This window comes from Crocodylus siamensis, chromosome 9 (genome assembly GCF_052110815.1).
Source record: "Crocodylus siamensis isolate JL-2025a chromosome 9, ASM5211081v1, whole genome shotgun sequence".
Taxonomy (NCBI): domain Eukaryota; kingdom Metazoa; phylum Chordata; order Crocodylia; family Crocodylidae; genus Crocodylus; species Crocodylus siamensis.
The window spans coordinates 72,395,326-72,419,220 of record NC_143403.1 but is presented as its reverse complement, the minus strand read 5'-3'; the positions used below and the strand labels follow the sequence as shown (position 1 = coordinate 72,419,220).

At 43.7% G+C, this 23,895-nt stretch overlaps 2 protein-coding genes across 2 annotated transcripts; both read left to right on the top strand.

Annotated features, from left to right (window-relative positions):
* Positions 1-1,434: 1,434 nt before the first annotated feature.
* On the top strand, positions 1,435-8,672 carry ARPC3 (actin related protein 2/3 complex subunit 3). Its single transcript, XM_090063394.1, has 7 exons — positions 1,435-1,586; positions 1,699-1,798; positions 4,278-4,354; positions 4,654-4,722; positions 5,993-6,119; positions 6,545-6,639; positions 8,234-8,672. Exons 1-7 carry the CDS (start codon positions 1,581-1,583, stop codon positions 8,294-8,296), a joined length of 537 nt encoding a protein of 178 aa, XP_089919520.1. The 5' UTR covers positions 1,435-1,580; the 3' UTR covers positions 8,297-8,672.
* Positions 8,673-11,318: 2,646 nt separating this feature from the next.
* ANAPC7 (anaphase promoting complex subunit 7) lies at positions 11,319-23,186 on the top strand. The gene is made up of 11 exons (XM_090062851.1): positions 11,319-11,501; positions 12,702-12,888; positions 13,257-13,376; positions 14,998-15,109; positions 15,335-15,488; positions 16,310-16,452; positions 17,159-17,276; positions 18,486-18,682; positions 20,817-21,041; positions 21,456-21,606; positions 22,621-23,186. Exons 1-11 carry the CDS (start codon positions 11,401-11,403, stop codon positions 22,808-22,810), a joined length of 1,698 nt encoding a protein of 565 aa, XP_089918977.1. The 5' UTR covers positions 11,319-11,400; the 3' UTR covers positions 22,811-23,186.
* Positions 23,187-23,895: the final 709 nt, after the last annotated feature.

Genomic DNA, 23,895 nt, shown 5'->3' with positions numbered 1-23,895 from the left:
TGTTCAGGATAAAAGTGACTTAAGAATTTTATAGTGTGTAGAAATGGGCTGTGCATCTTTCCTGTATGCCAGTTGTGTAAGCCCCAGCCACTGTACCCATCAAGCCTCTCCAACTTCTGTAGGATTGTTCTTGAGTCGCCTCTTCCATACTGGTGCCTGCCACACAATGTCGTGATGGATGGTGTTTCCACAAGCATGGAATATTAACATTAATGATTAAGTACATAAGAGCTGCCAATGATAGGTCAGACCATAGATCCGTCTTGCCCAGTCTCCCGTGTTGCGCAGGGGCAGAGAGCGGGTGCTGGAAGAGACACTGAACTGGGTCTGACCCAGGTGTTTTCCTCTGTTCCTCTCTCTTGCAGTCTCCAGCACTAAAGACCCAGAAAGTTCTGCTTAGAGGCCATGTCCCTCACTGCCAGTACCCCTTCCTTTGAAGCACGTGTCCAGTTCCTTCTTGAATCTAGCTAGGCTATCACCATCCACATTTGGTGGCCATGAGCTCCACATTTCAATTCTATGCTGTGTAAAAAAGAACATCTGTGTGTTTGTTTTAAACCGACTTCCACCTTGTTTCATGTTGTGACCCCCCTGTCTTGTTTGGTGATGGAGTCTGATATATGCCTATTCACTACTACTTCTCCGTGTGGTAGTTCGTAAGCCCTTCTGTCCCCCCTCAAGCCTCTTTTCTAAGTGGAGCAGGCCTGGCCTCGAGGGAAGCCCCTCCATACCTGCTCATTATCCTTGTCCTTCTCTAGTTCTTCCTAGGGTTGCCAACCCTGCAGGATTGCCCTGGAGTCTCCAGGAATTAGATGTAAATCTCCAGGAGACAAACTGCTGAGAGTCAGCCAGGAGATGAATGATACGGCATTCATTAAAATAAACAGTAAATGTTGAATTTGAATTATACAGCAGTCCAATGTTTTTTTAAATGTAATATAAATATGCATTTGCCTTCCCGATATGAAGTCTGTGCACCCTGAATGCAAGGAAACGGGCAGGTCCATGTCGCGGGCGCTTTAGTGTGCTGAAAACTTCCCAGGACAGATTCAGACGGAGTGGGCAACCCTTAGTTTCCTTTCTGGCAGGGATGTGAAGAAGTTAAATCTCCTTGGTGATGAATATTTTCTTCCGCCTCCTGCTGGAGGTGTGGGCACCAGACCTGGGGCTGTCTAGAAACACGAACTAAAACACTGTTTCTTTGTGGACACATCCCAGGTGCTGCGCGCCAGGCCAGAGCGCTCTCCTTTCGTCCAGGCTAACAGCCCGTCTGCTTCCTGGTCTCACCCAGGCTTTTTTTTATAAATATAATTATTATTAAAGTATATTTCTATGTGTAGGGAGAGGTTTCATCTTCTACATCAGGCTCGTCTCTGTGGCTGCGGAGCCAGGAGCCCCGCTCGTCGCCTTTCTGCTCAACTCCCCCAAGGCTTCGCCGTTCTCACCCCCGCGCCAGGTCCGCCGCTCCCGGGCGGGCTCCGCCCACGGGGCGGGGAGTGGGCCCGCCCTTCCGGGGCGGGGCCGGAAGCGGCTGCCCTGCAGGCGCGGCACTTCCTGCTTCCGAGCGCCGCGTCTCCACCATGCCGGTAAGCGCGGGGAGGGGGGCCGAGGGAGCCCCGGGCGCCCCCACCCCCGGCGGGCTCGGGCTCGGGCTCTCGCTCTCCCGCCGCCACACCCGGCTTCTGCCTCTCTCCGCAGGCCTACCACTCCACGCTGATGGACCCGGACACCAAACTGGTGGGCAACATGGCCCTGCTGCCCATCCGCAGCCAGTTCAAGGGACCGGCGCCCCGGGAAAGTAGGTGCTCAGCCTGCTCGCGTTGGGAGCGCGGGCTTTCGGGGAGCATCTGGGCTTGCGCCTCCCAAGAGGCAGCTAGAAACCGGTTGTTTTTTCTCCCTGAGCTGCTAGACCCTCGCTCCACTGCTGCGGTGGCATCCCCTTGCTTTCTCTCGCTCTGCTGTTTTGCGTGCAGGCGCAGTATCCATTTAGAGTGAGCCTCTTGTTGGAGGCGGGGCTGGTTGAGGGCTCTGGAAAAGCTCAGTGGCCTGGGGAACGGCCAGACAAAGCCTTTCCAGGCTGCTTACGAACCAAAAGAAATCATGGAGACTCGCGTCACTTATGGGTACTGCTCTTGGTAGCCTCCTTCAAGGCACCTCATAAGCCAGCAAGAAACCTCATAAATGCCAGGAGCTGCCAAGGGAGCAGACCACTGCTATGCGAACTGAGATGAGTTTTTAGTGCCTGGGTTTGCTGCATCCTGTGCCCGGACAACAGGAGTGAAAACGTGCCGATGACCAACACACATGCGAATGACCCTCCTACGTGTGAATGTGGGCTAGTGTCTTGGTGATGATCCAGTCTGCTTCAAAGCTATCAGGCCGGACTTGTCAGGTGTCATTCCGTGGCGTGAAAGTGACCCGCACTCCAGCCTGGCAGAGTCCTCTTCCGAGCAGTGAGCTAGCTCGTCTGCTTCTCCTTTTCAGCTCACGCGCACATCTAGCTGTTGGCTCGAGTGTTGTCTCCCTGTATCGTCCCCTTGCTCTAACTCTTCTACAAACCCCCCCTGCAGTTGTGGGTTGTTTCTTTCCCTGTGAGTGGCTGCTTCCTTTCCCTCTGTCTTCATTCCAGCCCACTTCTTGCCTCTAGGAATTACAGGTCAAAATCTTCTGGCTCCAGCCTGGCTTCTGTCAGGCTGTCTGTGTGTCTGGTGATGGCAGGGCTCTGCTGCTGTAATTAGATCTGTATGGGCAGATCCATGTGAAATCCCACCTGTGTTAACGGGTCTGGATAGGCATGCGGTTCTGCCTCCACCGATCAGTTGCTGGATTGGGGTCTTCCAGCTCCCTGGGACAGGGGCCACAACTGCATATTTTTTATACCATGAGTAGTGTCAGGGTGTGAGAGGGAGAATGTCACTTGGGTCTAGGGACCAGCTGAGATGGGCCCCATTTTTGCCAGGCACTGCTTAAATGCAGATTCCACAGTCCCAGGAGCTTGCAGTAGATGTAGACAGCAAGGAACAAGGTGTGCTGCACAGGCAGCATGAATAATGTGGTAGAAACAAACTTTGTGGTTGTCCTGACTGAGTGGGGCCTCTCAGTGTACATTAATAGCGAATGTGGTGACTTCCTCTGTCTTTTAAATGCTCAAACCGTTTTGGTTTGTCTTCTCTTCATGCCTTCAAAGACCCAAAGCTTACAGTCTCCAAGGAGATCCAGCTCTCGGTTCTCTAATTGCTTTGCTTTTTAAAATTTATTTTAAGCCTCTCATTCATTTCAAGCTAGGTTTGCTGTGTCGTGCAGGAGGACAAGTTTTGCTGTGGTGTCTCAGGTGTGGTATTTACTAGGTAGCTGATGAGCAGAACGTGTTGTGTTAGAGAAATGCAGCTTAGATTAAGAGGGTGAAAATTTAGCATAGTCTCAGCTTAAAAAGCAGCAATGCTGAAGAGTCCCTCTGCTGCTCTGTACAGTGAGAAATGGGAGAGGCAGGCCCTGTAGTTGTAACTTCCTTCAAAGTAGAACTGAGAACCCGGAAGTGATGGTGTCTAGATGAAATTGTTCGAAAACCACAGGGAAGGCTTTATTTAGTGGTTGTTTTAATGCTGTTTCATTATCTTGCCTCTCTGTTTTCCACAACTGCTTCACAGCATTATAACACTTCAATGCTGCAAGGGACCAACATCTAGATCTAGATGGTTTGTGTCAACTGGTGAAACCCAAAGCCTGCTGGATCTAATGTTATGAGATTGCTTGTTATCTCTCTCTCTCTTTTTTTTAAATGAGATGAAGGATTATGTTTCTCCTGGTGAATTTTAAATTAGCCTTTTTCTGCCCCATCTCCCCATATCTGATCTCAGAGGGCATTATAATGATAGCTATAACCAATATCCTCTTGTAATGATAGTAGACTTCATGTTATTTCTCATTAACAACTGAAAGACTCATTGGGAATTACTGAGCAAGCATAGCAAAAACAGACAAAACAAAGCTGCTTGTTTTACTTGGGCAAGTACAAAGCTTGAACTCATCGCTATTCAAATGGTGAGAGGCTGTAGCCTTTGTGCAAATAAAGGCAGATTAGTCATATGGGGCATAACCGCAGCACTACCTCTGCTATCAAATCTTTGCTGAGAACTGGGATAAATTATCTCTAGCATCATTTTTCATAAGAATTTTATTTTTCTACAGACTAGTGAAAAGAATGGAATTTTTACTGTGCGTCTTGGCCTGTCCTGTACACCTGCATCTTTGTTAACTTTCCCTCTCTTTCTTGTTAGCAAAGGACACAGATATTATTGATGAAGCAATCTACTACTTCAAAGCAAACGTCTTCTTCAAAAATTATGAAATTAAGGTAAGAAATGTACCTTTAAGGTATTGTGCACATTTGTGGAGGCTGGGACTTGACTTAAACATAGAATTGCTTCATTGCAGCATGCTTGACCACCTTGAGGGTATATCTTTTTCTGTATTGTAAAAATGCAGGAACAATTGTTTTCCTTTCTAAAAGAAGTTAGGTGAGGAAACTCCTTAGGAGTCCTGTCAGTGCATCTCTGTGAGAGACTAGGGACTGAGCATGTTAGTCTCACTCCTGGCAACTGTAAAGTCCTCCCCTGGTTTAATGGTGGCTGGCACTTGCTTTTTATTTTGTAGAATGAGGCTGACAGAACCTTGATCTACATAACTCTCTACATTTCCGAGTGCTTGAAAAAGCTGCAGAAGGTAAGATCCCAGAACTAAGCTGGAGGAGGGCAATAAAATAAATGACAACAAAAATGTGCCTAATTTGCTGGTTTCCCTAAGGCAGCTGGAAAACCTGCATAAGCAGAAATGCTGCTGGCGAGCAGTTAGTGCCTGGGCACCAAATGCTCACCACTCTTCTCGGCTATGGGTTAGTTAGGATTATCTTCTCTGGAAAAATGGTAATTGGCTGGGCAAAGCCTTAAAGAATGGTAGGAGCTGTGGGGGCCCAGTGCTGTGTTCCCCACTCCTGCAGGTGTGGTAATTCTTGAATCTTTAATATTCTGACATAGGCCATGTGTCTGCAGGAGGGCCTGCCAGCACTGCCCTGCTTTAAGAGGGGAAATGCTGATAGCAGCTTCCTCTTCATTTTAAATCCCTTCCCTGTTGGGCCAAAAGACAGTGTGAAGTTCTGATGCAATCATCAGTTCTGGTCTCATTAACTCTTCTGACTTCCTTTCTTCAGCTGCTCTTCCCCCTCCTCCCTGCCCCCAACCCATCTGTCCAGAATAACCCTGTTAGTCATCAGTTTCTACCATGGTTTTCCCTGCTTGTTCCCCACCCACATCAAGTCTGAAAGTATTGGGCTCCTCTTCAAGACTCACTGGCGATATTCTACTCTTGCATTCTTCTGCATGCTGCACTTAGCCTTTGGATATGTCTGTACACACCACAAATTAAGCCAGAGGAGCTACACATTGGTGTTTGGGCATGTTACTAGATTTTATGGCTTGTCAAGGCAGTAAAACTTGTGTGGTACAGACTAGCTCAATATACATAAACCATTACAAGCCCCTACTGTATGTGTAGTTAAACATGCCTTAGCATATTTCTGCTGGTATTAGCTGGATAAAGGAATAAACTATACTGGTATAAGGCTCCTTTTATATCAGTATAACACAGTTCACACTGGGGGCATATTGGTACACCTGTTAGAAAGTACTTCCTACTAGTAAGCAAGGAGGGTTTATACTGGTACAGTCTATACGTGCAGCCGGCTTCAGGCCCGACCGCCAGAGCCCCTGGTAGTTCAGAAAACCTTTTGGTTCGTAGTAAATGCGCAGGCCCCCCAAACTGTAAGGAAACTCTTCTCATTTAATTGGGGACAAATACATAAGACATTCAGTATTTTCTCCCATGGGTAGTCCCAAGCATTGCGTATCAGTATCCTAGTTAAGCTATGTACTTTATCTCTAAGGTGGTACAGCTTCTCTCTGTATGTTTTAACTAGTCTCTTTCCTGGCTTTTCCAGTGCAATTCCAAAGGCCAAGGAGAAAAGGAAATGTACACACTGGGAATCACTAGCTTCCCGATACCTGGGGAGCCTGGCTTTCCACTCAATGCCATCTATGCCAAACCTGCCAACAAGCAAGAGGATGGTAAGAACAAAAGCAGCCTTGTCACTTGGATCTATGTTGTAGCCTGAAGTTAACAGCCTGCTTTATTTCTGTTTATTTCTGCCTTGTGAATTAGTGGTTCTGCTTTCTCTATGTACCTGGAGTTAGACTGACTGAGTTTGGGACAGAGTTACTATGCTGTATCCCTACTAGTCCTGTCTAGTGAGCAGCACTACTCCAATCCCATAACACTGGAAACTAAACTGTGGTAATTTACCGTGCTGTGCTCAGGACTAAGCAACCCTGGCTCAGCAAGTGTTGAAAACAGAAGGTGATGCTAGGGGTGCAGACATTGCTAATCCCCTCTTTAGCCAGCATACTGGCTTTGCTGTCGGCTGCCAGAACTAGTCTTACATAGTATCTAACACAGCACACTCCAATCTGTATTGGTCCATGCTCTCTTCCAGAGGTGATGAGGGCCTACTTACAGCAGCTGAGACAAGAGACTGGACTTAGGCTTTGTGAAAAGGTGTTTGATCCCCAAAGCGACAAACCTAGCAAGGTAAGATGCTGTTCTTACAAACTGGTTGATGCATTTTCTTTTTTTTAATCCCAGTCTTTTAGGCTCCATTTTTTTTTCCTGATTAGTGGACACTTGGGGAATATCAGCTGAAGGGGAAAAGAAAATAATTCTGGATTTTCTCCCTAAGGCACATGTTTGGAGAATGGAAGTCAGAGGCAGCAGTGAGATGGATAGGAAGGGAAAACCTGTTAAGCAAGAACCCAAGACTTACAAAGGGTTAGGTGGGTAGCGCCCTGTGATTTAGATGAGTCTGAGTGAGATGGTAGCAAAAGCCAGGCTAGGCTGCACAGGCAGAAGCATCCTGTCCAAGAACACAGGAAACTCTGTTTGTTGGTCAGTCCTGCAAAGTGCTAGGTCCCAGCTGGCCACACTCAACTGCATAGAAGAGACTGCATCTGGCGCTGAGGGTACTTGGCCTCTTCTACAGTTTGTGTGTGGGGAAAGCACTTTGCTAATGGGTGTATCCGTTAACACAGGGATGGACCAAATGGTGGATCTGGCCAGTAGATTTCCCATTGTTGCTGGGGCCGGTTTCCATGGAGATTTCAGCAGCAGCAGGGCTGTGCCAGTGTTAGGCCAGGGTTTCCATGCAGATGGCCCAAGCAGTGCTGGCGGACTGCTGCTCCAGGGCTGGGGGTGGGGTCCAAACTGGGGCAGAGCCATGATCCACTACCTGCATGTGCCTTTCTGCCCTGGCTCCAGCCCCCACAAGTTCCTGGCCCTGGAGCAGCTCCCTGCCCAGCCACTGCCCTGCTAGTGCTGCTTGATGGTCTCCATGGAAACCCTGGACCCACTGCTTCTGGGGTCTCCATGGAAACTGGGTGCAGTGAGGCAGTCGGAGGCTGCTGGGAAATGGAGTCCACCATGGGCTGGACTTTGTTCATTCCTGAGATAACTCCTCCTTTTCATGTCTGCCTGCCTTGGTGGGTTTTTTTCTGAGAAGAGGTTGCAGCCTAGGGTAGATGCATTTTGCATATTTGCTCAGATGCTTAGGCCAGTTTTGAACAGTAACTTCAATATTATTGAGCTAGTTATGTTTCAAAATGAGTGTTGACTGCCTGTCTAGAGTCTGGTCCAGAGACTTGTGTATCAAAGGCAAGGAGTCATGTTTTTAAAGCAACTGGTGTGGGGCTTTCTTAAATGGCCACTTCTGGGAAAGAAAGAACTGAAAAGATTTCAGAGTTTTAAAGACAATTTCTACTCCCTCAAATACTGTTTAGCTTCCAGATCTAGACTGGAACTGCATGCGGTACAACCTTTGAGGTGTATATTTGTCTCTTTTTTTCCAAATAAGCAAGATACTTGGACGCTAACATTGAAACAACCACCTTAAAGAGTATTTTAATGCAAGTGTCCCAGTGTTACAATCTGAATTATCCTATATTGCCTGCCTTGAGTACCTAAAACTCCAGTTAAAGCCACTGTTGAAAATTGGATGCCCAGTTTGTGCAGAACTGGGTTTATTTTACACAGTGGGTATCAGGCAAAACACAAAAGTCCTGCTTTGTATACATAGACTGCTTACTTAGGAAACTCCTCTGGTATATCATCTCACTGTGGATTTCTCTCTTAGTGGTGGATCTGCTTTGTGAAGAGACAGTTCATGAATAAGAGCTTGTCAGGTCCGGGACAGTAAAGAAGCAAAGAGGAGCGGCAACAAAGTTAAGCAGTTTGCAGCAAGGTGTAAAAAATATTTTGCTTTTTGCTTCATACGTGTTTTGTACCAAGGAAAAATAAGTGCTTATGAGGGAAAGCTGTCAATCAATGTGGGGAGGCGGAGCAAAAGGACCCCTGAATCCTGTAAGTGAACAATATTAAGCTGGTGCTTAATAAACAATTTCTAACATACTGTTTCAGATCAATGCTGCTTTTATTATCAGTTGCCTCATATAATGTGTCTTGCATGTGTCCTGCAGTTACTCTGCTGGCTAGAGTCATTGCCACTTAGGCTGTATTGTAAAGCATGGTGAATTTTACTCCTTTTTCTAATAAACTTAGCTTATTTCACATGATACCTGTTTTATCTCTTATGAATGCAGATAGCTATACAAAAATGAAAGCTTGATCTGTTGTTTGTGCCAGCAAGCCTCAAGTAAATTTGAGAGTCTGTTTTATAGGAGCTGTAGAAACCTGTGGTAAGAAATGTTTTTTGCCCTGACAAGGTTACTGTCTAAATAATACAGATGGGAAAGGAAGGAGATGCAAGGGTAAATGGCTACCCAGGGCTACACGGGCACAGACAGCAGAATCGTGGGATAAATTCTCGATGCCACTGAATGTGGCCAGGACTTCACCCTCAGATCCAGGCCCTTACTTCAGTCACTGGTCCATCCTACCTTGGGACTCCAGAGTGCCACCTTTGCACTGGGAAGTCTCCCTCTCTCCGTCTCTGCTGGATTAAACACAAGGGAGCCTGACCCTGAAGACTTTATTCAGGCCACTTTCTCTTGAATGAGATGTTTTTCAATGAAGATCATATTGTAGTGAACACTGTGGCAATGATGCCACCTGTGTGAAGACTGGCATAATTCTGGGCTGTAAGCTGCCATTGGCTATATAGTTGCATTAGGGCAACTGCTGACATAAGTGCAACTTGTTCTAATTAAGGGAGGTTTGCAGAAGACATTGAGTGTTGATCACCTCATAGCATTCCTCTTTTCAGGCAAGTGTTGCATACTAAACAGGGATGGAGCAGAAAGGGGAGTGGATGGCTTAGAGCTGGAACGCTCAAAAAATAGCAAATGATACTTTGGACTGATAAGCTATTAAAGAACTCTTGGATGAGATGTCTACTGCTGATAGTTTCATATTCCAACTGTAAACTGATTCTCTCAAATTTTGGATTTAAACAAAATGGGCAGAAAACAATAGAATACAATTTAACAAGGAGAAATGCAAAGTGCTGCACCTAGGGAGGAAAAATGTCCAGCACACCTACAGCCTAGGAAATTACCTGCTCGGTTGCACAGAAGCAGAAAGAGATCTTGGAGTCCTAGTGGACGCCAAGTTGAACGCAAGTTGTCAGTGTGTCAAAGTCATCGGAAAAGCTAACTGCATTTTATCGTCCATCAGCAGTTGCATGACAAACAGAACCAAGGTGATACTTCCTCTGTACTGGGCGCTGGTCAGACCACAGTTGGAGTACTGCGTAGTTGTGGCTGCCGCACTTCAAGAGAGATGTGGATAACCTGGAGAGGGTACACAGAAGGGCCACTCTTATGGTTAAGGGCTTGCAAGCCAGGCCCTATGAGGAGAGACTAGGGTGCCTGGCCCTATTCAGTCTCTGCAAGAGAAGGTTGAGAGGCAACCTTGTGGCTACCTATAAATTCATCATGGGGGCATAGAAGGGAATTGGTGAGGCTCTACTCACCAAGGGTCACATGAAATAATAGCCATAAGCTAGCAGAGAGCAGATTTAGACTGGACATTAGGAAGAACTTCAGTTAGAATGGCCAAAATCAGGAATGGGCTCCCAAGGGAGGTGGTGCTCTCCCCTACCCTGGGGATCTTCAGGAAGATGTTAGATGGGCATCTGGCTGGGGTCATCTGAACCCAGCAATCTTTCCTGCCTATGCAGGGGGTTGGACTCAATCTATTGAGGTCCCTTCCGACCCTAACATCTATGAAAATCTAAGGTGTCAGGCTTAGATAGCTTCACCTCTTACACTTTCTATTAAAATATACTGCCTGTTTACATATCAGATTAAAAGCCAGAAGAATTAGTTTCGAAAAGTCCAAAATTTTTACACTGATGCGTTAAAAGCATTCATTCAGTTCCAGTGTTGGTGTGGAGTCCAATGGCTGCCTCTTGCCCTGGGCACGTTCCCTTCTGTAGAGCATCTAGTGTGGAAGAAGAATGGTTTAGGAGGAGGAAAGATTGGGCAGCTACTGGAGGAGAAGGCTGGAACAGGAAGGGTGGCCTCTTCTGCATCTCTAAAAGATCAGCTCCTGGGTGACTGAAGTCTCAATACACCCAGTAATACAGTGCTGCCTTATGCTTAAGTAACCAATGTTTGGTGCTGTGCCTTTCATACTAAGCCCTTGCAAAATGAAAACGGAAATGCTCCGGTAGAAAGCAGAGTAGAACTAGTACCAGGGCTGCAGTTCACAAACCCGTACTCATTTATCCCAGCTCTTCATAGCAGGGCCATGCTCCACCAGCTGCCCGGCATGTGTCTTAAGGCATTCCCCTTCCTCATACCTATCGTAGCTCATTGCCGTGACAAAATTCTGCATCTGTTCATTGCTGCTGGCACCCTGGTTGGGAAATACCCATCTCGAGTCCTGTTCCACTCCCCGCCCCCGAGCCACAGCCATTGCTCGTTCCTGTCCTCTGTTACCGACTGACAAGCCGGCCTGAATTCACAAGGGCGTTATAAGCAGAGCAGGCAAAACCGCTGACGGGCGCTGCAATCAGGGAACCAGCGTTACACGCGAGACAGCGCGCCTCGGCAAGAGCTGAGTCCCACTGCGCACGCGCCTCCCCTCCGCGCAGGCGCATTTGGCTTTACCCTTGAGGCGTCCCCCCTAGTGCCTGCTTACAAAACCCACCATTTCTGCCCTGCCGCGCGGGGGGGGGGTTCAGCGGCGGGCAGCATTAGGGCCGCCGGCGTGAATCTGAGGCGCGGACACAGGCGCCATCCCCGGACTCCTATATCCTCTTGAGGGCGAGGCCCCCTCAGCGGCGCCATTTTGGAGGCTCGCGACGCCTCAGCTGCCCGAAGCCGCCTCAGCGCCGACATGAGCGTGGTGGAGCACGTGCGGGAGATGGCGGCCGCCGGGCTGCACTCCAACGTGCGCATCCTCAGCGGGCTGCTGCTCACCATGAGCGGCAACAACCCGTGAGTCGCGGGGCGGGCCGCCAGTTGACCGTTAGCAGTTGACAGTTGGCCGCGCCCCCCTGTCCCTGCTCCTTCCTTGGGGCTGGATTCTCCCGTGCGCTGTGGGGTTGCACTTGAAGCGAGGGTCTAGCAGAGAGCCCCCAAAACGATTGAAGGGCTGGGGGAAACCGCCCAACCTGAGACACTTCTGTTGCCTTTCTCAGAACAGAGGTTGAAAGGGGTCTGGGTTAGTAAGTGAAGCTCTTTAGTGGGAGAAAAAGTTGAGTCCAACAAAACACCCTTTAACATATCAGAGAAAGACATAACAAGAAACGAGTTGAAGATGGGCAGATTTTTAGCAGGCATGACTAAGCTGGCAAAGGAGATTGCGCATTTTATTTCTTGATGTCTTCAGATCAAGAACAGAGTTTTTTAAAGATGTTTTAGCCGAGATAGTTACGGGTTCAGTACTGTGTGACTGGATAGCCGCAGCAGTGTTGGTACCACCAGTTTAAAATGATACAAGCTTAAATGCCACCAACAGAGTTTCAGTTCAGACTTATGTGGCACCAGCAAATTTTTGTCGTATAAAGTAATTATAATGAATCTGAATGTGTACTGCTGGTGGTATGTGTACCACAGTTTGGGAACCAGTGCTGTAGAGGCACAAGTTTGAGGATTGCTCTGGATTTGTACTGATTATAAAATCCAAGTCCCCTTGCTCTTCAAGAGGATGATTAACAGAGGGTGCGTCTACACGAGATGCTTAATGCGCATTAGACTAATTTTACTACGCGTTAGTGTGGCTGGCAAAACTATGCTAATATGCAGTAGACAGTCTAATGCACGTGAACATTTTTTTTGTGATGTTAATCTGCGCTAATGCGCAGTGGCACTGATTACAGTGCATTAAGTTAATACCTGTTATTGCAGGTACTAAACTGAATGCACCATAATTACGGTGCATTAATGAAAATGTAGACACATCCAGTAGTTACCACTCGGGACTCATTAAAGATGTGCTTAGGGTTACTAAGGCTGTTCTTGCCTCGGGTTAAAGTGCTTATGAATGAAGGGTGCAAATGTTGCACTCATAGGTCTTCCACTTCTGGGTCATGGCTAAGGGCCTTCTTACTAACACTGAAAACTTGGGTTCTGGCAAATTTGCCCGTATCATGTCATCAGACAGTTCAATTAACCATCACTTGTTTTTTCTTCCAGAGAGTTATTCTCCCCTTCTCAAAAGTACCAGCTGCTTGTATATCATGCAGACTCCCTCTTTCATGACAAGGAGTATAGGAATGCTGTAAGTAAGTATACAATGGCCTTGCAGCAGAAGAAAGCATTAAGTAAAACTTCAAAAGTTAGACCCTCTACCGGGAATGCTGCATCAACTCCACAAAGTCAGGTACTTGGGAATTGACTGACATACTGGCTGTAACATGGGATGTTGGTGTGTTCATGTTGTGACTTTAGATTATAACATTGCTATACTAAAGTAGCCTAAATTTTTAGACTGTTTAACTTCTAATGGCTCTGAACTCATGAAAAACAAGATGGTTACCTGTGGCCAAGATTTTGCTTGTTAAATTTACATTTTTTATTTGGAAGCTACAAAATAGCGTGAGTTATGCAAGTACAGCTTACCGACTTCCTTACACTTTATTTATCTTTAACAAAAAAAGTCTGATAGAAAACTCATGATTCAGACATTTCTTTTCATATAGTTAAAACAGCATTTGAGAGGTTATATTTTAGCAATCTGTTTTATTTTAGTGTCTGCCATCTGAAATTGAAGTGAAATACAAAATGGCTGAGTGTTACACAATGTTGAAGCAAGATAAAGATGCCATTGCTATCCTGGATGGAATTCCTTCAAGACAAAGAACCCCAAAGGTAAATCCCAGGATGTGTTTCTGGTCTGAGAGGACAGAAGGCAGGGTAGGGTTGCACCTTAAAGGGGGCACGAACACCAGAAAGGCATGAACTTCTGTAAACTACAGCCTACTTCATCACATGCATCTAATGCAGTAGATGTGGACTGTAGCTGACAAAAGCTTATGCCTATGAGTGAGTTATTCTGTAAGTGCCGCCCTGTCGTGTTTTCTGCATACCATGAGACTAAGGCAGCTAATTACCTCTCCCTGCTGAAAGGGTAGTTTGGGTATACTTGGAGCTGAATGTTAACATTTGGCCAGAATTGCAAATCTAGTTTTGTGTATATAAAGACATCAACTCTTGGCACTTCTGTTTGGAACTAAACACTTGTGTATCTTCACCAATTAATTCCTGTGAAAATTAGTGAGTAACTTACTTGTGGGAATTACAAAATCTCCCCTGTGTGAGGAAGAATAGACACTTTAACTTCTAGTGACATGTGTCTAACTCATTTAGGACTGAGGATTCTACCAGACTTACAAACATTCTGCTTTTCCCTGGGAGTAGTCTGTTAACAATCCAAAACCTTTCATACCTGGCTTTTACTTTCCTCCAGACAAAGACTAATTGCTGTGCTGGTAAACACCCTAGCTCTGACTATGCTGATCCTCCCACCAGATTCCTGAATGCTGCTAGGAGGACAGCTTGTGTAGGAAATGAAGTGCTGCTGTCTGTGTTGTGACCTCAGCAGCGTGTGCTTCTTGAGGCTGAAGAAAATTCCTGGCCTGATGAATAGAAGGGAAAAACCCAGCAACTATGTACCATCAAGATTCTTCTCCCCTGGTTTAATGGTAGTTTATGTAGTGCTAAATATTTATATCACATAGCAGCATGCAGAGCCAAAAATGTTGAGTCTTTTGCTTGCTAGCTCTGTAATCTCTTGAGCCATTAACACCTTGTGCTCTTTAACTGAGGTTTGACTGTTAGCAGCATTACAATTTGGTCAGGGTAACTAACTACAAGGTGTCTGTCTTACCATAATCCAGGCTTACTGCACAAAAATGAAAACATTGAGGAGAAGCCAAACAATTTCTTCCCCTTGTATGTCAGCAAACCAGAATAACTGCGCCACAAAAGCTAGCTGCAATGACCTGGACTTAAGCTATTTCTTGAGCAGTTAAGTTATTCAGGACCTAAATAAAAAACCTCCACCTCCCAAAAGTTATAGTTCTGGCAGCCTTTCCTCGGTATGTAGAGACAGCTGGTAAAAGGAAACCAGCGTAAGATGCAGCTGTTTGTCAGGTATTGCTTCCACGTATGTAGATAGTTGCATATATCAGGATTTAATATATGCAAAACTGAGGTTTCCAGAGGCCTTATGCAAATATAAAAGAATTACCTCAGTTTTTGCCTTCTGAATCAGAAGAAACACTTATTTTATACGATACAATGAATTGCAAAGCTGGGTTCAAAACTTCCGTTTTCTACTTAGAGCTGGAAAGATGGGGTATAATGAACCTAGGACCTTCTCTCAGTGATGAATCTCTGCCCTACATAATTGTAGACTGGATTGTTATCACAGCCATCACTTCTTTTTTTTTTTTTTTTTGTCTTTTTTACCATCTCTCTCTCTCTACAGATTAACATGATGTTGGCAAATTTGTACAAGAAGGCAGGTCAGGAACGGTCATCTGTTACAAGCTATAAAGAAGTGTTGAGGCAGTGTCCTCTAGCGCTTGATGCTATACTAGGTAGAGTTCTTTTTTTCCACCAAGTACTTAAATATTTAATCTGACATACAATGTTTGAGACATAGTAAATGAGCAAATACAATCTAGGACATGCAGGCAGTTATTTATAATAATCTGTAGAAGTTTACAAAGCAATTGAATTGTCAATCTTTAAAACAATCAGCTAACTTGTATTGCCAACTGCATTGGTTACTTGAAACGTGACTGATGTGTTTTTCTGAATAGGTTTGCTCTCCCTCTCAGTAAAAGGTGCAGAAGTGGCCTCTATGACAATGAATGTAATTCAGAGTATCCCCAACTTGGATTGGCTTTCAGTGTGGATCAAAGCATATGCTTTTGTGCACACTGGAGATAACACCAGAGCGATCAACACCATCTGGTAAGAATCAAGGTGAATTAAAGTGTTCTTGAATCATTACTCTGCATAGGATGTTAATAGATTAAAACACATTGTTTAACATGGTATGGTGTGAATTTTGTGTTGTGTAGGGCTATACAGTCCCAATCTCTAAACAATCCTTGGATTTTGACAGATGCCAAATGAAACATCTGAGGTGAGGGAGGGAGGAGAGCGTCTCCCATACTGGAAGAATCTTGATTTGGAAGTCGGTGTAGCAGAAAAATTGAATGATATTCTAGACTTGCTGCCAAAGTTTGTGACAAACCTTTTTAAAAGCGGGTTACTGTGAGCCCACCTCCCTAGTGTTTTCATGCTATGAACTGTAACTTCTTGCTTCTGGATGTAGTTCAGGTTACTAGTGATGATCTGTAAAGCTTTGAGTGGGGCTAAGATATGCTTTGAGACACTAAGATTTAACATGGCAGCACATACTATCTTAGCAAACACTGTTTGCTTCTGGCAGCAGGATATTTTTGGTAGAGGTCTCCTGCCTGAAGAACTTTCTCACTATTCCATTTTGGCAGCCTTCAGCAAGCAGGGTAAGGTGTATGCATGTTCAAGAAAACCTCGAATGTATTTTCACAGTTTGTGGGCAGTATTCAGTCAGCAAAGGCAGATAGCAGGGCTGTAGTTAAGTGGTACTGGTTTTTTGGTAATTGTAGGTCTTTTACTGATTCTCATATCTGTGCTTGTAAAAACATGATTACTTATTAGAAACAAACTGTAGGCTCCAGGAAGTACATAGCAATGAATGGTAAATAACAAGGTACAGTTTTAAACGGCCATTTATTTTCTGCTAGCTCATTAGAGAAAAAGTCTTTGCTGAGGGATAACGTGGATCTGTTGGGGAGCTTGGCAGACCTGTACTTCAGAGCTGGAGACAATAAAAATTCAATTCTAAAATTTGAACAGGCACAAATGCTGGACCCTTATCTGATAAAAGGTGAGTAGCTGTAAATCTTTAAGGAATGTTAACCTTGTAATGTATTAACCTTGTAAATATTAGCACGGATGAGAATGCTTATGTACCTGTTCATCTGTATGGTATGTGTATAGTTTCTGAATATCTAATAAAAGATATCGCCTACAACAAGATTTTTGTCTGCTTATAGCTTTTGAAAATACCTCAAGTAGTTGATGGCAGTCACATAATTTAAAATAGGAGTTTTGCCTTATCCATCATGATCCTTCATTAAATGGTAGTACCCAAGAAGGTAGAATTGCTAGCCACAAAGAAACAAAGTAAGAATTAATTACTTTAAGATGCTTGTGGTTTTTTTGCCTTCTGTATAAGCCAGGGATTCCCAGTGTGTGGCCTGTGGGCCATGTTGAACCTGTGATGTGGCCCACCATAGACTGCCCCTTGGAAATGGTCCTTGGGGGTAGAAACCTTGTAGAAACCTTCATGCTTTAACTTTCTACCAGTTTTTGTTTCCTCCTCTCCCATTAATTGTATACGAGCATCTATCCCTTTGTGACATGGTCCCAAAACGTGTATGATTAAGGAAGAGTTGAGATGCAGTAGTATGAAATTGCTGGTACCTTTGGCTGAACTCCATTGAATTCTTAAATCTTCATAAAATGTAAATTTGAAATGTGATGACTGGCAGCTCAGACGGTACAACTGCTCCTAAAGCCTTTCCTTTTAGGGATGGATGTCTATGGCTATTTATTGGCACGTGAAGGTCGCCTAGAAGATGTGGAGAACTTGGGCTGCCGACTCTTCAATATTTCTGATCAGCATGCAGAGCCGTGGGTTGTGTCTGGGTAACTGTCTTCTGCTTCTTGTTTTTCCTCTGCTTCCCCAGTCATTTAGTGAGCCTCTCAAGAGCATCAACATGTTTGGGAAAGGGAGATAAGGCATCCTTAGTGTGAGAGTCTGCTTTGCCAGTTACAGACATTCTGGGCCAAATGTAGCTCCACAGTTTTGTATTTTGAACCATTTAATGCAGATTTTAGATCCCTTCTAATTCTTGTCCTTCTGATCATGCTCGGAAGAGCTCTTCTCTGGCCACTTATGCTCTGTAGTAGCCCTACTTCCCTAATATAGTGTTCCTGTGTTTTTTGTACTTCATACCTATTGGGTAATAAGAGGGACAGCAGTGAAATAGCTCCTCCTTTGTTCATCAGGAGTAGGGGCCAAAATCCAGGCCTCTTCCCTTCTAGGGAAGTGCTCTTGTCTGAGCCATACTCCTACTGGGTTGCTCTCCCTCTAGCTATACATATCTTCCTTTGTCAGCTGCTCAATTTCCATAGGAGGGAGGCAAATGCCTTGGCAAACTCAGGCTGTGGCCTGGTGGTCTGAGTCTTCTCCAAGGAAATGTGAAGTGCAAACTTCCTCTGGGTAAAGGAAGTGTAAAATCTGGCTGTTCCATGCCGCTTGCCCCCCCCCCCCCCGCCGTAAGCACTGAATCCAGTAGGCTGTTGAGCTAAAAAGAGAGGGCCCTCTTCCTCCTGCTCCTCCTGCAGTAACAAGCAGTCATTAGCTGTGTCTTTTTCAGCAACTAATGTTCAGGGATTTACCCAGACTTTATGCACATTTTTGGAGAAATAACACTGCTGCAGGGTATAAGTGGCCAGAGTAGATCCTTCTGAGCATTCTCAGGTGAGTTGTACAAGGGAAAGGGGAGTAGGCTTTAAAAACTGCAAGGGGCATTTTGGGCCATTTTAAGTGCCGGACCTGGGCCCTCCAGAATCCCTTTGTTACTCTGTTAGAAATAGCTTGTCTGTTTTTATCTAGTTACCTTTAAGCACCTTGGAATTATCAAGTCTGTTAACAGTTAATGCGTTATAGTTTTGTGTAACAATTAGTACTTAAATCAGCGGCTTTGTGAAGGCCAGTAAATATCAGATATGGCTTTTTGAGTAAGTTTGCCTGCTAGGAACAGCTTTACCAATAACTTTCCTTTTCAGCTTCCCATGAATGAGTATAGTAATCATAAGTGTTGTGCTGCCTGTCTTTCTCTTTTTCTCTAGGTGCCATAGTTTCTACAGTAAGAGATATTCTCGTGCCTTGTATTTGGGAGCCAAAGCTATTCAGCTCAACAGTAATAGTGTCCAAGCATTACTACTGAAAGGAGCTGCTCTTAGGAACATGGGGCGAGTCCAGGAGGCAATTATACATTTCCGTGAGGCAATACGTCTTGCGCCTTGCAGGCTAGACTGTTATGAAGGTGAGTAAAGTAAATGCTTTATACCCAGTACTGATAGGGCTTTGGTAAAATATAGTGCTGTCACAGTTGCAGCAAAGCTAGAAGCTACCCTGTTGTGGGTTCCGTGTAGGCATGGTAATAGCACAGAGTTTTTGATGCAAGCCTTTGCTTTCTAGTAGGTGAATGACATTGCAAGAGTTGCCAAATAAAGATCACAGCAAATGCAGGGGAAAGTATTAGAGAATGCATGCTTGTCAAGTGGAAAGTTGTTTTGAATTTGATGTAGTGAGATGCATGCTTGTTAAATTTGGTGTAATCCTCAATCTGTGCACAAACAGATTCTTCGCCAGCTCTAGGATTAGTTCCATTGGAAGCTTTAGTCTTGGCATATCATTGCCTAGGCAAATCATCTTCTACCAAACTGTAAGGAAGAAAAAGAAAACTTAGCAGAGCAAACACTCTTGCAGAGGTCTTCAGAGTTTAATACAAATTTTATTTTAAGCTTTCTTGAAAACCATCTAATGATGTAGAGAGCTTTGAAGCATCAAATAGAAGCTGCTTGCCTTTTGGTCTTGGCATACTGTTTTCTAATATTTGTGTGGTATGGTTGCTGAACTGAAGTGTAGTTTTCATATGCGGATTCATTTATTAATAGGGTGTTATGGTGGAGATTGCAGACAGTTGTTATAATCGATTAGTCTCAGTGACCTACATAGTCTGTTCAGTATAGCTAGTAGGTAGGCCTGCCATTTTCACCCCCAACCACACTTCAGGTAATTCTAGGAACTCACTTGGCTTACATATTGAAATGTCTAAAGCCTTGGGATAGAAGTGTTTGGTTCACTGTCAACAGCTGAAGCTCCAAAAATTGAGCAGAGCAGTAAAACTGAACTTGATTATGGCTTTTCTGCAATTTTTGTTAAAGAATCTCAAAAGGGAAACTCTGTTTAGATCTTTAAAGATTTCTTCAGTTTCAAATAAATAATGGTTTGCAAAGAATGCCAGTAGTGAGAAATATTTCTACTTCCATACTGGAAGCTGATGGATGCAAATCTTGGGAAATATGCAGGGTAATTCTAAACTACTCACTTAACTCAATGGATATATTTATAATAAATCTATAAAGAGCTCAGTTTGCTCTTCAGAAGAAACTAAATTATACACAGGAACTGAAGAGTCAGACTGTAAATTAATACCACTGAGAGGATTAACTTCAGCAAAAATGTGTTTTATCTGTTGGGATACAATTGTGATATAAAAATATACACAGGGCCTTCGATGCCGGTAGTTACTGACAAAATCATTGGATGAAGCAGGGTTAAAAACATCCTGATTCATGTACCAGATCCTAGATTGTTTTTCACACAGACATTTGTCCCACTCCCCTTGCTTACTGTCAGCTCTGCTGATGCTAGGCAGTTCTAGTGTGGGAGGAGTTGCAGGGAATTGAGGGCAGACCCATGCATACTGAAATTAAGGCAAAAAAATGCCACACAAGCTTAGAAAAAAAAGAGCATGAGGCATGCAAGTGTGACAGCCTGGGGGGTGAAGGCAGTGGTGGTTTTCTTTCTGTATTGTTCTGTGGTTGTTTGGAGTACTCCCAGTGATTTATTGAGAGATGTAGTCTCTCCCTCCTAGTTCTTGCTCAGTAAAGGCAATTTTTCCAGTTCCTTTTCTTTTGCTCAGAATGGAGGACTCTCTTGTATCTGATTTTCCTGGCTTCTCCAGCCCACTACTCAATGGATATATTCTTCCTTCGTGTCCCATGAGCAGAATAATTTGTGTTGTGGTTCTCCACTTCTATTACAGTAAAGACTAAGTTCAGGAATGCTGTCCTTTAGTTGCATAACTGCCTGCAAATGGAAGGATTTGGATATTGTTCCTTAAATGCAAAAAAGAAAGAATCAGAAGGAGGGAAAGTTCCCCTAAATAAATAATACCTCTGCTGGCAGAGGCTGAACTTGAGAGATGTTCTTCTAGCTTCTGGCTCTGCTATTGGTGATCTCTGGGACCACAGGTCACTGAATCTCTCTCTGTGACTTGCATCTTTGAGTGGCCTGTGGGTGCTACTGTAAATCAAGTAATTGACTGAGGGGGTCTGCTTTGTATGCCAATACTAACATGAATTAACTGACACCTTTCTTTTGGTCTTCAGGCCTCATTGAATGTTATCTTGCATCCAACAGTATCCGTGAAGCGATGGTTATGGCTAACAATGTATACAAAACCCTGGGAGCAAACGCGCAGACGCTTACGCTGTTGGCAACAGTCTGTCTTGAAGACCCGGTTACACAAGAGAAAGCAAAAACCTTATTAGATAAAGCACTGACACAGAGACCTGATTATATTAAAGCTGTGGTAAAGAAAGCGGAACTTCTTAGTAAGTTTCTTTTGAGATGTGTTCTTTTTCCCTGCCCAGTCTTCTTAAAGCTCACTTTTTTTGTATGAAATAATAGTGTTACAGCCAAAGATTTGCCAGTTCTGTAAATTTTCCTTCTGAACAGGAATGCCATAAGACAATACAGTGATGAGGTGTAGGAATACTTTAGAAAAAATAGCAATTGATTATTTGAGTCTTACTTTAAACCAGTATATTTATGATCATTAGAGCAAAAAAAGAAAAATGTACAAAGAACTAAACTCCCAAAGAATAGTTACCAACCATAGAATTATTATGCTGATTATTCTACGGGGGGAAATATTGCGGTAGCTTTTTGTCTACTCCGTCATGTAATTTTTACATGCGGAATATCTGTCTGAACTATTGATTTGAAATGTATCTGTCCATAAACAGGCAGAGAACAGAAATATGAAGATGGAATTGCTTTACTGAGGAATGCACTGGCTAATCAGAGTGACTGTGTGCTGCATCGAATACTGGGAGACTTTCTTGTAGCTGTCAATGAATATCAGGAAGCTATGGACCAGTACAGTATTGCCCTCAGGTAAAATTTGTCCTTCCCTTTTTTTATTATTATTATTTTTTTTTTATATTTCTTAGTTCTAAGAAGTGTGCAGTTTCTGTGGCTTATCATTTCACTAACCCATTTGAATTGTCACAGCAAAGAGAGGAGAAGCATTTCAAAGCCACTTCTGTCTTTTTTTTTTTTTTTTTTAACATGCTGCCTCTTCATTGATGAGTTATGTTGCTCTTAAGACCTTTTGAGTTGGGAACTGTGGTTCTTAAGGACATCAATCAGTATTGCAGTCATAAGTTTTGCTAATGTTACCAGCCAGTCAATTGCTGCACTAATAAGGAGGATTAAGGCATGGATTTGTTTATAATCCTTAAACTATTATACAGCCTGTCAAGCACCTTGTGCTCCATTCCTTTTGAGCTGGAAGGTGCTATATAAACACAAGGGATTAGCCAAATTCAAACAAAATGATTCCATTAAACATCAAGAAAACAAATTTCTTCTTACAGTAAAGCCAAACCCTTGAACACGGAGGAAGAAAATAATTCAGACTTGATCAAATGTAGCATTTTTCAGAATAAAATGTCATTTACTGTACGCTGCATATTCTGTGCAAAAGTTAAGCTTATCCTGTGCCCTGCTGACTTAATATGCCTACAGTACAATGCAGTGCTAGGTCAGTTGGCTGTTTATGCCTTGGTGCTAGTCTCTATTTTGTCCTGTTTCCTGGCTTCTAATATTTATGTTTTCAAATCATGGGAGGGAGGTTGTGGGGTTCAGAGAGTGAATGCTCCAGGGTCAAGGTAATTTGTGCAAAGATGTGGTAATATCGTGTTAATCATCCTTTTCCACCTTTTGGTGAAAAGTTATAACATCAGACTGAGATTAAGTGACAGCATCTTTGCTGTATTTAAATATTAGTGGCAGTAAGCAGGAAGTGTGTGGGGGGGAAGGAAGTAGAGACTAGCTTTGATTAGACACTTTTCTCATGTTTGCTTCCTTACAGCTGAGGGTAACTCCTGCTTTTTTCCCCTCCCTCAGCTTGGATCCCAATGATCAGAAGTCTTTAGAAGGAATGCAGAAAATGGAAAAGGAGGAGAGTCCAACAGATGCAACCCAGGAAGAGGATGTGGATGATATGGAAGGAAGTGGAGAAGAAGGGGATTTGGAGGGCAGTGATAGTGAAGCAGCACAGTGGGCAGATCAAGAGCAGTGGTTTGGCATGCAGTGAATCTCCCTAACGGGCATGTTTCAGCACTTGTGTCCCACGAGCTCCATTCTTTTCTGAAGAACTTAGACTTCAGTTTTTGTAGTAACAACCCAGCCTCTCTTTGAAAGCAGCAGACTCTGGAATCACTTAACAGTTAAAAACATCTCAGTTCTGATCATGTTTTGGATGCTTCCTATTTATTAAGTATGAGATTGAACTCATCTGTGTTGGAGATTATTTGTAAGTGGTTTTTAAAGTCTTTTTCTTTCTAAAACTATAGACACTTAACTATAAAACATTTCATTGTTAGGGTTTGAAATGATGTCACAGTTGTGTTCAAAACTAAATGTTCTTGATCCCTAGTTGCAAATGTAAATACAGGTTCTCTTTATTATTATTTTGTGAAAGAGGTTTCATTCTTTTGTCCAGAGGTTTGTAGTTGGGCTCATGCACGAGCTCCTATTAAAGTGTGTAGGAGTTGTGCAGAGGTGTGTTTAAATCAACAGCACTAGTTCTCCTGTTCTATTCATCTAACCAGCTTGTTTCTTCTGCATGGCATTACATCAACTCTATAAAGGTAGAGTAAGCAAATTCAGCATCCCTGACTTGTAGGACACTTACTTATTTTTGTAGGTGATAATCAGTTTCTACATACAGAGGATTGTACAATATTGAAATGTAGGGAAATTACTGTAATTCTCCTACCAAGTTCTGTAACCACTTTAAAGCTTGTACACAACACTTCTTTCTAAATACAGTTCAGTTTTATTTGGGTAAGTTTCTAAAAGGTCTTAAAACAACAGCAGTGACTCAACAGCATTTCATGTCCTGTATATGGTACTATCAGTTAAAATGGCATTAAAAAAAACCTTCACGCTTCACTCGTAGAAATGTTACATTATTAAAACAATGGATTGGAATCCTGAAACTGATGCTTCAGTTTTGCAAAAGAATAACATTCTGCCTTTTTTTGACTGTGATAATTTGCCTTCTGTGTGATAATTGCCGGTGTCTCTGATCTACAGGCATGTATAGCCTTGTAATGCTGTTTGTGTCTGGTTTAGTGTATTATATTGTAGTATTTTCTGTACTCTCTCCCATGTCAT

What these genes read in the sequence shown, in the direction of transcription:
- ARPC3 (XM_090063394.1), top strand. An exon ending in TCAAAAATTATGAAATTAAG is followed by an intron (nt 4,355 to 4,653) that starts GTAAGAAATGTA and finishes TTTATTTTGTAG; the next exon opens with AATGAGGCTGACAGAACCTT. An exon ending in TGCCAACAAGCAAGAGGATG is followed by an intron (nt 6,120 to 6,544) that starts GTAAGAACAAAA and finishes GCTCTCTTCCAG; the next exon opens with AGGTGATGAGGGCCTACTTA.
- ANAPC7 (XM_090062851.1), top strand. Translation starts at nt 11,401, where the DNA reads ATGAGCGTGGTGGAGCACGTGCGGGAGATGGCGGCCGCCGGGCTGCAC. An exon ending in CAGGCTAGACTGTTATGAAG is followed by an intron (nt 18,683 to 20,816) that starts GTGAGTAAAGTA and finishes TTTGGTCTTCAG; the next exon opens with GCCTCATTGAATGTTATCTT. An exon ending in CAGTACAGTATTGCCCTCAG is followed by an intron (nt 21,607 to 22,620) that starts GTAAAATTTGTC and finishes CCCCTCCCTCAG; the next exon opens with CTTGGATCCCAATGATCAGA.